The sequence below is a fragment of the Haematobia irritans genome, chromosome 2, assembly GCF_050003625.1.
Source record: "Haematobia irritans isolate KBUSLIRL chromosome 2, ASM5000362v1, whole genome shotgun sequence".
NCBI classification, from domain to species: domain Eukaryota; kingdom Metazoa; phylum Arthropoda; class Insecta; order Diptera; family Muscidae; genus Haematobia; species Haematobia irritans.
Window position 1 is genome coordinate 231,054,451 of NC_134398.1, and position 12,593 is coordinate 231,067,043.

The following is a 12,593-nucleotide window of genomic DNA, read 5'->3' on the forward strand; positions in this document are numbered from 1 at the left end:
TTTATCATATATACAAAATGTCATAGACGGCGCCTATGTTCATGTTGGCAACTTTGAAAATGATTTTCTTCCTATGAAAGAATACCGCTGTAGGATATAAAACTCAAAAGTTTAATGGACATTTTTTCAAATTACCTTTTGTGATTTAGTCTCTAAACTAATTTTTCAATCTATATATCTTCTTCTTTTCAGACTGATACGAAATGCTGATGGATTGACGACAATTAAGCTAATACGTTACAATGAGAATGATGGTGGATCAGCTCAAAACTCTGCTAACAATGACAACCACGACAATCAGCAACAGCAGCAACGCAACACACCCACACCAATGGACAGTGAGACCAGTGAAATGGAATCGAGTCCTGGTCACGATAATATGGGTGCCACAGATTTGCGAAAATAATTTGCTGAAAGAAAAAGAAATGCTGGCAGATTTCATACAGCAAATAAAATAGCAAACATAAAAGCGACAATCACCCTGGGACATTCTAAGAATGATGTCATTGTACTCTCTCACTCTCTTTCTCTGCACTCCCTATAATGCAGAAAATCTAGAAAAAGACCATAAAATCTTGTATCCCTACAAAAGGAGAGTATAATGCTACACATCCAGGCTTTTGAAATACCTCAAATGATTGTTGTGATTTGTTGGAAAAAAGGCAACATATTGTTGGCCGTTCTTCTTATAAACAAAAACAAAAACTTTGGGCCAAAATGGCACGGAAAAAATATGAAATAATATTTTTTTTTTCGAACTCTGTATATGTAATTGTTAAAAGAAACATTTTAGAAAATTAAGAAATGTGCCAATTTAGAAGTTTATCTTTTCTTATACTTATGTACAATTACCATTATATAACAAAACAAAATTAGTCTTTTTTATGGAAAATTAAAACATACAAGTTAATAGTAATGTAGAAAGTATATATAGATGCAAATATCTCAGCTAAATGAGATGTGGAGCTCTTGTTTAGATTTGGATCGAATTTTCCTCAACCCCCTCCCCCTAACCTTATTGTTAACAGATGGATGATGAAAATGGATAATGACACTCATTGGTTTCACAAAGAAGAAAAAAAAACAAAATCATCTCTAATGAAAATTATAACCACAAATTGTTACTTGTTAAAATGAAATCAACGCAAATCTAAAAACATTTGTATTTATTGCAAAACAAAAAGGAAAAGCTTTTGAACAGCTTTAATTAAAATTTGAAAAAGAAGAAAAAACAAACAAAGAAAAAGTAAAATAATTGCAAACAAAATGTGATAGCAAATAAAAAATTTATGAAAATAATGAAAATGATTTAATGAAAAACAAAACGAAAAGTATACAAAACTCAAGCAACTCTCAATGAAAACTCTCCTTATGTCCCAGATATACAACATTTACACACACAAACATATCCTTCAAATGGTAAAACTAATTCTGTTGAATTTACTTTAAATTGGTTTATTTTAAAATGTAATAACGTTTTTTTATATTTTTACTGAAGAATTGTATTTTTTAAGCTTAGCTTGGAAAAAATATTCTTCCCTTCATTTCTAAGATCATCCTTAAAAGAGTTTGTTTGATGTTTCAGTTTTTACATAAAATCATTTCATATTGTTTTTTTGAGAAAAAAAAGTAAATAAACTCTTCCCTCCCTTGGCTTCCATTAAGAGTAATTTCGTTTTTTTTTTACATATACACTTATATATAAATATTTCTAAATAAACTTTAGCAGAAAAAGAAAAATCTGACTTGCTTTAATATTTTCAATAAAATATTTTTTTTTGTTTATTAAAAAAAAACCAACCCGTATTTATCGTAAATAATATTTTTTTTTATAGGTTTAATGTTTATTTTTTAACTTTTTTATTGTTTTCTTTTTTTGTAATTTCTTAGTCTTAAGTTTGTAGCATTAGTATTTAGCAACAACAACATCTGTAAATATCTGAAAGGAATTCTATAAATAAAAAGAAACAACAACAACAACATATTTCATCAAAACAATAAACATAAGATCAAAAACAAAATTTATTCAAAAATCAATTTTTACAACTTAGCCTTATAACAAAACAAATAAAAAAATTGGATATATACAAGAAAACAAACAAAAAATCAACCACTTATATTTACATATACTTAATCCATAAATGAGAAATTAAAGAAAATCCCCTATTTACAATTTACAAACAAAATCAAAAAAGTAAACATTTTGAATTTGTTTCTTTCTAAAAAAACAACAAAACAAAAACAAACACCCCCCTCTTTAGCTTTAATTTAATAGCTTATAGCTGTATTACCAATTAATTTAATTACAAAAACAAATGAGAGAAAATTAAAACAAAACACACACATACATATACAAACAAAATGCAAATTATACCATGAAATATAAGTAGTTGAATAAAACACAAAACAAAAAATTACACTTTTCTTTCTTTTGTCTTAAAAACAACAAAAATAAAAATCATCTTTATGTCAAAGACAGTATTATCGATTATTTCCACCGATATACTCTACGCGGTGAGGTAAGTTTAAAGAGGCTCACTTTATGAGTTAAGATGGGTATTCAGTTCGAGTTTAGCCGCTAAAAACGAAAGTAAATATGAAAAAGCAAACTTTACAATTTTTGGCAAATTCTATTATAGCTTGACGGCGGGGAATTATCCAAAGTAACAATTAAAAAAGTTTGTTTTATGTTACGTTTATGATTGTACGACCTCATAAATATATGTGGACATAGATAGACACAGCAAAAAAAGCAATCTGATAAAACTGGGGAAACCGTCAATTGTAGCAAAATCTTCCAGAAGAATTTTGGAGGTTAATTGTAATGTTCTTTCTTACTATAAGAGACATACGAATAGTGTCCACTATTAATAGCTGCCAGCGTTTCAGAGGGCACAAGTTTGGAAGGTTTCAATTTACTAGCACTGCACAGCACAAACTTCCTGCTGAAAACGGGGGAAAGCATTCACTGTCTCCTAAAATTGCAAACTTTACTATTTTTTTAACACCCCACCCTTAACAAGGAATTTGATCACCCCAAGCATGTTTAAAGAGCAAAAAGTTATTTTTGGACAGTGAACATGGAACTTGTTTGCCGAAACCATGTTATTTTCTAGAAATTTATGCATCTGATTTATGCATCTATGTTTGCAAAGAATCAACATTTTTGCGACAAAAATGCTCCAAAAATTTTCTCTTAAAACATGTTTGTGTGATCATGTTCCTTCTCTGCGTGAAGTTAATGGATTAGGAATTTGTCTTGCATTTTTTTATTTTATTAATTTTTTTTCAAATTATGGCAAATTATGATTTAAAATCTAATAAGATTAGTAGAGGGCTGGGGACTAATGACGGCATTCGATATCGAAAAAATTGTCAATGCGATTAAAAGTTTGGATCGTGGTATTCGATAGAAATTTGATGCAATTTCTCAGCAAAAAAAAAAAAAACAAAAAAGAACAAAATTAAGTTAGCGGCACAAAATAAAATGTAGAAAATAAATATATTTGAGGATTTCAAAGTAAAAAGTGAATTATTGCATTATATCTTGAGGACCCATAACTGGACCCGAATTGGTGGATGAGATGAATATAAAAAATAGCCCAATTCTCAATAACAACTCCCTGGGATGTTTTTCCTTATTCCCTGTTCCCCTATTCTAAACAAAATCTCCATGGGGAATTTTTCTTTATACCCTTTTCCCTTATTCTAAACCAACTTCGAAAATGGGAAATTTTTCCCTTGGGGAAAAATTGGTATTACAAATGACAATAAAAAGGGAAAAACGATGACATTTTTGGGAATAATTCCCCCATAAAAATCAAGGGAGTTGTAACCAAAATGCATCATTTCTCTGTAATTTCCGGCCAAAAACCTTAAATTAAAATTGATGATGGGATGCATCCAACTACCGAATGCTCATCTCATGGTCACAGATCTGTACATTTTTTAAAAATTCTTTTATATAGAAAATAAAGGTTTTACATTTACAGCCATATGCAATAAAGTTACAGAATACTTCAAGCCTACTTTTGCCATATAAATTCATTCGATAAACTGTCAATAATTTGTTTTGCATATGGGCATTAAAATATAATATCCCTTCCTGTTTTAATGTAGGTGCTAGTTTCTTAAAGCAGCAATAATGCGAACATGTATCCCGCGTGGCGTAAAAAGCTGAAGAAATTTACTAGTTTTCTTCTTCCGTTTTGATAAAAATATACCCAATTCGGGCATAGGTGTTCTTTAAATATATTTATGACTTCTTTATAAAGTTTGTTCAGGCTACTCTGGGCCACAGATATGTCTCGATCTTTTCCTACGCCCTTTTTGGTAGCCACCTTCGACAAAGAAGCGTGGAGATAATACAAAAGACTTGCGTTGAGGTGGAATGTGGGCTGCTAATACATCCAACAGGTATTTGAAGGCTGGATTATTTACCCTATAATATTGTATCACAATGGACTGAATGGTCTAAGTGAGTCCGAATCAAATCGGGCTGCCATTTTAACCCTATAAATCCCATGAACTAAGTAACAAACTCTTCATGTACAAGTATGTAGTTACGTTTCAGGCAACTCAAGTGGGTTAATGGCATCGCGTAGCTTTCTCCTTTCTATCCTTTAGACCTTGTTACGTTGATACGCCTCTCCTCAGCTACTACCATAACCACGGCACTAAACATTTTTGACGGTTTTCGCGTTTAACCCAACTTTTACATCATTTTAATACAATTTCAATTCAAAATTGTATTATAAAAAATTTATTAAAATAAAACAGCTGACTTCGAATACTCTGAATTATTTTTCCTATGTTATTCCCTTCCCCAACTGTTTAGAATAGGAGGATTTTATTCCGGGGGAAAATGAATTCCCAGGGAACACATTCCCTAGGGAATATTCAAAATTGGGTTAAAAATTAAAACGGCGAAAAATAAGGGATAAAAGTAACCCATTGGCGTTGTCTGATCGATATCGACTCCCGAGTTCGAAAAATGTAGATTTCGATCAAAACTTATCGAATGCCGTGTTTTGTCCCCTTAAATATATGAAAAACTATTTTTGGTTCTTAAATTACGCGAATTGAGTCAAGTGACAGTCCTTTTTTCGTCGCGGTATCCGTGTGTTGACAGCCAGATGGGGGAAAAGTAGTGGCTAGTGATGGACAATACTTGGATTGATAAGTCTGTTATAATCTTTTTCGGAATAAGTTCTCTAGCATTTCAAAAATTTCGCATTTTTAACTTACTCTCCCAATATTAAATGCAGCCTTATTTTAATTGTATTTTATATTCATTAAAAAAAATTCATATGTTTTTAAAGATGTATATTCTTTAGTATTTAGTGAGCGTTGAAAGAATTCCCACCACGACTTTTGTGGAATCTTATAAACTCTGGAAACTTTGCGTATTAATTTTTGAATAAAGTCTTTGTTAAAGTTTATTCATTATTTACAAACTTAAACCTTAAAAATCACAATCTAATCGATTGTACAAATAAAACTTATAAAATAATCCTTAGAGGAAGGCTTTAGTAACTAGACAATGTTTTCAACATCTATGCATTCCTACATGCTATTTTGAGATAAGAACTCTTTCAATATATTTCGACAAGATGCCAGCAGCGAAGATTTACTGGAATTACTTTTGCGAGTTTTACGTATTTGATGTTTCATTTCCACATGCCTTTGAATACCATGTAAGCTGGAGTTACTCTTAGCTAAAGATTGAATGCGCGGGGTCTGTTTGGCAGTAGAGGTGGTAGTAAGCGTAATGTGTTTATTCTTGGGTGTAAATTGAACTTCAGAAAAGACTTGGTAATGCATTAGAATCATGCCAATCGCAGCAGTGACCTCATCGGCAGTGTGTTCCTTTCTACTGCACATTTCTAAAAAAATTGGCAATATTTAAGAATTTTGCCGCGACAAAGAAAGCGTCGTGTTTACTTACCAGCTTCCGCCTGAAGTTGCATTAAAAGATTTTTCTCTTCGACCATCATCATTTGATCAGATTGTTTGTAGTCATACAAATGAAAATCCGTTGATTTGACATCCATTTTCGCTGAGCAATATTAGAAGACTGATGCTATGAACACATAAACTTTGCCAATTTATAGACGACCTATTTAACAACGAGTTTTATACTTTTGACAGGCCTTAAAGTAGCAATTTTCGTAACACTACCTGCTATTTAGCCCTAAACCCAAGTTGTTTCATTACCTCTGTTCTCATCTGACTATCAGTGAACTAAATTCGTAGGTGGATTAACTAATTTTATGGAGGGACAATTAGATTTTACCTACATCATAATCTAAGCTAATCTACTGGCGGTCACCAACTGGATATTGTGGGTAAAACCCTGCGCTTATGTTTACCAATTAAACTGCAGCTGGTTGGGTTTTTGGTCATTTTATCGAAAAATGCATAGGACAACGTGTATATTTATGTGTGCTAGGTACAATTTCAAATTTCTTTTCAAAAAAGAAAAAATTAAATAACAGAAAAAAACTTCTACCTTACCAAAGTACATTTTACATGACAATTTAAAATTAAGGTTTACGAATGTATTTCGAAAAGTTTCGCCACTTCATTAAGGTCATCATATTTTTTGTTTTGATTAATAACAGTGCGCGCCAGGCCAATGCGATTAAAGATATTCCATAGTAAAATGCCAACAATTTTCTCGTCTCTTAGATAGAAAATAACTCCTCGTCCGTAATTGTCTCGTTGTTCGTCATTACATTTGACATCGGGCTGTGTCTGACTCGTTGATGATGTAGCTTTACTTTCGCTTTCATTGCTTTCATTTCCTTTAAGGTTGTCTGTTTGCCTATCGGCTTTGGATGGCAAAGAAAACACACCTACTGTGGGTAATGATGAGTCGATTAAACCAATACCCTCATAACCGATTTCGGGACCCAAATCAGACCAGAACATACTTTGATGGGTATAAGGCTTCTCTAAAAGATTACTCGAAAAGTTTAGTAATTTAAGAGGCGGATTAAATATGTGTTGACTTACTTTTTCCCACCATATTCTCGCCTGCTAAACGTCCCGATACCACAGAATGATCATGATGTTCAACTCTTCTCCTACCCAGTAAGGGATCATAGAAACAAGAAGCATCACCGGCTACAAAAAGATTACGTCGTGCTTCCAATTCTGCGTTCACCAAAAATCCTCCCAGATTTTGGTCCACCTCCAAAGCAGACGTCTTCGCTATATCTGTATTTGCCTCACAACCCACACATACAACAATCTGAAGAAAGTAAAGGAAATCATTAAATCAATTTTAAGTCCTCTTTTTAATCTGTTGATACTTACAACATCTGTCATTATAGTTTTCCCTGTACTTAAATGTAATTTCAGCTGGGACTCGTCTCTCTCTACACTTTTAATACTGGCATTGGGAGTCACACACACTCCTTGGGCTTGCATTTTTTCCATTGTCCATTTACTAAGATAATCTGGTAGTATCTTCGACATATTTGCCGATTCTTGGAATACTTGATAAATGCGGCCACCGTCTTTCTTATTTCGATTATAACTTGCCAGAGAACAACTTAATTCGCTACCCAAGAATCCATTGCCAATTATTGTAACATTCTTATTACTATCCATATATTGTTTAAGTTTTTCAAAATCTTCGGGATTGCGATATGTCATTATTCGCTCCTTAACAGCTGGTGGGGCATCTGTGAATATTTGCAAATTTTTTGGTGTACAACCAGTGGCTATCAAGCATTCATCGTAGGCTATTTCATAGCCATCACTTAACGCAGCAATACGTTTTGAAGGATCAATTTTTTTCACCGTGAATCCTTGAGCTACGGCAATGCCACCGTTCACACTATCGTTAAGTTTCGAAGGCTCAATGAAGAATTCTGCAGGTTCAAAATATAAACTACGCTCAGCACCAGTCCATTGTTTAAAACGATAATCGTCAGTTAATGCTCCTTGCTGGGCGGTATACCATAATTCTTTTGATAATGGTGGTCGCATATAGGGTTTACGATATTCATCAGAAATCATTAGAACCTAGAAGGAAGAAGAAGGCATAATGAATAAGTTTGTATAGTGAGTAACCAAAAGACGAGACTAAATGGCTAGATGAGTTCTTATAAAAGAATGTCGACTCAAATTTTTATCTTAAAACTTTATTACCCGCTTTTTAACGTTTTACGGAGTAGTTTTATATTAATGTTTTTTTATTATTTTTAGTTTTTTAAATTAATAATTAATTAAATTTATATTTTTTTTACATATTTTTCGTAATTTTAATAATTTTTTCGTAATTTTTATAATATTTTTTGTTAATTGTTTTAATTGTTGTATATCTTTTTGTTTCAAATTCTCTTAGTCAGCTATTGATACTATTTATGTTTAGTTTTTAAGCTCATTATTTTTATAATTTATAATTGTTGCTATGTTTTTGTAGATTTGGAATCCGTATATTGCCTTACGGCTTGGTTTCGTCAAGAGAATAAATAAATAAATAATAATAAATAAATAAGAAGCTGTGTTAAATTACACCTCATAATTCATAACAGCGCTACTGGCAGCAAGCTTTCTAGGCAACGGTCCGGTGCTGCATACAACTCAAAATACGATAAACGCCTCAAATAGTTACATTTCTATAGAAGAAAATAAACTCAAACGAAAAGCCTTTAGCTATAATAGATCGGACACAGAAGCTTATTTCGAAAGTTGAAAATATTTAACTTACAAATAATAACGGTCGCCAGGTCGCATAACTATTGCTTCTATGGAAATATATGCGAAAGAAGGCATAGAACTTACCTTTGCTTTTGCGTCATTTGATTTTATAGCACGGAAGGCGGAAAATGCTGCTGTACCTCCACCAATTATGAGATAAGGAACATGTTTGGGTAAATCAGCTGACGAAGCTGGCAATGACTTTGGAGTTGTTTTTGGGGCTTCCTGGGGTTTTTTGTTCATGAAATAATATGCCTACAAACAAAGATTGGATTAAATATCAAACAACGTTTGGGTAATTGCATCGTAAATACCACACCACCAACACCTAAGGCAGCAATAAGAGCCAAAAAAATAGTCTTCGTTTTGTCGTCACTTTTGTCACCACCAGGTGGTGGAGCAGAACTTGATTTTTCATCACTCTCGTTTGTTGTTTTAGCTGTTTGACATTCAGCATTTGCCTTAAGATTGATATTGCAATTTGCTGCCCTCAGAACTTCTGTGTTATGGGAATACTTTGGGCGAACCATCCCCTGTAATTTAAATTAAAAATATTAATCTTTGTTCATGATGCCTTCATAGGGGGTTAATTTAGAATGAGTAGATGGTTAGCAGTAACTATGATATCACTTTATTAAAATCTTGAGTATTATTTAACGAGCATTGAGAAACATCTTCTGATTTCAAGCCAATGGACGCTTTTGTAGCAGGGCTAACACATTCTCTTAGCAATTTTGACTGATATGTATTTGAAGGCAAATTATTTCGAAATGATCCTTGATTTCCTCCCATATGGGAATTATTGGATGGATATGTGTTTGATTGCAGATTAGATCGACCATTTACTTTACTATGTTTCTTTACCATTTGATACAGGGCACTATGGGAATTTCGGCTTATCACTGCAAAATATGGGAAAATAGATAGTTCATTATGATTAGCATAATAAAAGGTAGTTGTTTTATTTCATAATTTATATTAAATTTTTAACATATTTTCTACACCATAAATCACATAACCTCACTACGTAACACCGACAAATTGTTCTTACCCGTCTTGGTCAACACCGGTGCAATCGTTCTGCTGCCGCTGGCCAATAAAAATGCACGTCTGCATAACTGCACTTGGCTGCCTTTGAGGCTGCAAATACTCATCTTAATTTATTAGGAAGAAGAAAAATGGAGTGCTAGGTTTAAGTTGAGTGTTAAAAAATAAATTTTTGATCTCCAAAAATTTCTAGTTCTTCTTCTTCCTTGCTGTCATATGTTTTGTTAACTACGAAGTAATTACACATGATTCCTATGCACATTGAGATGATAGCATACGCCAAACCAGTGTTGCAAAGCGCAAATGGCATAACGGTAGAAAATTATTCGAAATATTCATAAAGCCTCATGCATTAAGGCCGGTACTCTGTTCGGTTTTCTCGTTGAAACTCCATACAAAACCAAAACATACGAAAAACTAGCGAAATCTTTCCATTTGTGGTACTTTGTTTCGAGTTGAAAAACTGACGTAACTGCGTAGTCAGTATTTTCATAACATGGCGCCAATTGCAATGTGAATTAAGAAATAATTTATTTATTAAACTGATTTTTGTGAATTTATAACACAAAAGTGGATCTGATTATTATTTAAAAATGTAATCTGATGATTGATAAAACAAAGTATAACATGGAGTTGTATTTCCATAATAAACTAGCAACAATATCTAGCCGCTCCCTACTATATGGTAGAATATAAATAATGTACATATATAATATGAAATTTAAACACAAATGTTAACAAAATAAATGCTTTATTTGGTGAATTATATTTTACAATCGTTTCATTTGTACTGGGCATCGGGATAATAAACACAAAACATAATTTAAACAAAAGGAGACACAGCAATTGATGTTCCAAAACAAGCATTAGCACTTCAACAAACATGTATAGTACCGAGGTAGCAATGAATGGAATCACAAGAATTAATTGGTATGTTCCAAAAAATAAAATGCAGCACTGTAAAATTAGTTGTTTAATTCCAAAGATATTTGTAAAATAACTTCGCCTGCTTCTTCTTTTTCAAATTATTTATTTTGTATGCGTGTGTGTGTAAATCGAGCCACTAGTTGCGTATGTATATGTAATCATTTCGTGACAGTCTGCGATGTTGTCAATACATTTCGACGAAATAAACGCAAAAAAGTCCCAAAATGGCTGTTTTTTTCCTCAAAATATATTGTCAACACTATCATTTTTCAACGCGAAACAATGATTGAGTGGAACTTTTTTCGCACCAACAATCAGAGTACCGGCCTTAACACATTAATAAAGTAACCGCGAAAACTTAAACGCGAACATAATTCTGACCTAAAGATATGCAACTCCAGCGAAATTTCCGCTACCCATAAGAAATGCTGTATTTGCCAATGAAAATTCGGAGCGGTGTTATTAGCGATTGTTCAAATTTTGCTAAGAAAGAAAACAGCTCTTAAACTATTTGCAACTATCCCTGCCAGCATTTCAAAGTTCCATTTCAACCTCATCGTTACCACAGACTCGTAAATGTCACTTCAACCATCATGAAAAGGTACATCAAAAAGTACATGCAAGTAATTTGCCATCCCTACTGTTAAAAAAGCCATTTTTTTGTGAAACGCCAAGCGCAACCAGCTTGTTATATTTTAATTAAATAAAAACGAAAATAAAGTTCTGAAAACATAGATTATACGCCTAAAATTGTGAAAGGTATATTGGTGAACAATTTGGTGATTTTCCAAATGGAATAAAGTGATTGTTTTTCAGATGTTTTACAGACACGCTGCCTCCATGGAATAAAAACACTGGTTGATAGACGCAGCAACATGTAACTCGCTACTTGTAACTCAACATCATCATTAATGCCAAAAATTATGTTAAATGTAATGTGATAGTGGTATAAATGTTATATTTTTAAGAATTTGTAAATGTTTAATCAAATTAATAAATATCTAAACAAACGTGTTTTACTCGACCACAATGATTCTTTTACAACTATCTTAAAATGCACTTTTTCTGATTGTTTGGAGGGTCCCTTATTGGCGTCGTTCTAAATTGATCTATAAAGGCACCTAATAATTGCACTCATGCGAAACATTTTTGTAGTAACTTGGCGTGGTACAACTTCTCAATAGTGACGGCGCTTTTCCGACGAGTTTTTGATGTCGTATATGATTGTTTTCGACGTAGTGGGGATTCTCAAAAGAGTCCCCAAATTCAAAAAATGTTGGCAGGGTATAGGGCTGTTTTATTTTTGCACTGGATACCCTAAGCAGTCACGGACTAAAAGAAAACAGAGTACTCGTTTATCCAGGACATCTCCAAAAAATATGCAACACTGTCATCAGCTGTTTAAAAACAATCACAGAAAACAAGTGAAATCTTAAATTTTTAATGCATGAAATGCTCAAATAGTTATAAATATGTACTGCTGCGATTATTCATGACACTGTATCACTTTGAATTTCATGATATTCGATAAATTAGTCACAATAAACTGCTATTGTGAATCTAAAAGCGTCACTTTATCAAAATACAATCTGGTAACACCGACTCGACTTGTACTGATGAGATGTTCTGGATAGCCCATACAAATGCTGCATCCAGTGTTAAAAGAAAACAGCCCTTACACGGATGAAAAAGACTGTTTTTCATATGTTTGGCTATAAACATTATATGATTGGAACACAAATTTTTAAACACAATATTTTTGAGTGCAAGCATATAATGTTCATAAACTAGCATAACATGTTTGGGACATATATGTTAATATGTTAGAACATATTATGTTTGGGACATAAAATGTTTGTAAATATAATATGCTTGGATGCAAACATATATTAATTTAGAAATAGCCT

General features: G+C 32.6%; 3 protein-coding genes and 1 long non-coding RNA gene across 6 annotated transcripts in view; 2 read left to right on the forward strand and 2 right to left on the reverse strand.

The window, feature by feature from the left end:
- Nucleotides 1-2,417, forward strand: part of aop (ETS variant transcription factor anterior open) — a 70,782-nt gene extending 68,365 nt beyond the window's left edge. For all 3 annotated transcript variants that reach the window (XM_075297814.1, XM_075297815.1, XM_075297816.1), the window contains exon 4: nt 193-2,417. In XM_075297814.1, the coding sequence (XP_075153929.1) occupies nt 193-406 (214 nt within the window). In that variant the 3' untranslated portion in view covers nt 407-2,417. The remainder of the gene's footprint in view (nt 1-192) is intronic.
- Nucleotides 2,418-5,408: 2,991 nt separating this feature from the next.
- LOC142227344 (uncharacterized) lies at nt 5,409-6,242 on the reverse strand. The gene is made up of 2 exons (XM_075297818.1): nt 5,948-6,242; nt 5,409-5,885 (listed from the first exon to the last, which is right to left on the reverse strand). The coding sequence occupies exons 1-2, from the start codon at nt 6,051-6,053 to the stop codon at nt 5,566-5,568; spliced, it is 426 nt and encodes a 141-aa protein (XP_075153933.1). The 5' UTR covers nt 6,054-6,242; the 3' UTR covers nt 5,409-5,565.
- Nucleotides 6,243-6,389: 147 nt separating this feature from the next.
- AIF (Apoptosis inducing factor) lies at nt 6,390-9,980 on the reverse strand. Its single transcript, XM_075297817.1, has 7 exons — nt 9,764-9,980; nt 9,577-9,614; nt 9,027-9,245; nt 8,797-8,967; nt 7,321-8,034; nt 7,018-7,255; nt 6,390-6,956 (listed from the first exon to the last, which is right to left on the reverse strand). The coding sequence occupies exons 1-7, from the start codon at nt 9,864-9,866 to the stop codon at nt 6,553-6,555; spliced, it is 1,887 nt and encodes a 628-aa protein (XP_075153932.1). The 5' UTR covers nt 9,867-9,980; the 3' UTR covers nt 6,390-6,552.
- A 1,305-nt stretch (nt 9,981-11,285) lies between these two features.
- Nucleotides 11,286-11,716, forward strand: LOC142227345 (uncharacterized). The gene is made up of 2 exons (XR_012719827.1): nt 11,286-11,445; nt 11,503-11,716. It is a non-coding gene; the product is annotated as an uncharacterized LOC142227345 (long non-coding RNA).
- Nucleotides 11,717-12,593: the final 877 nt, after the last annotated feature.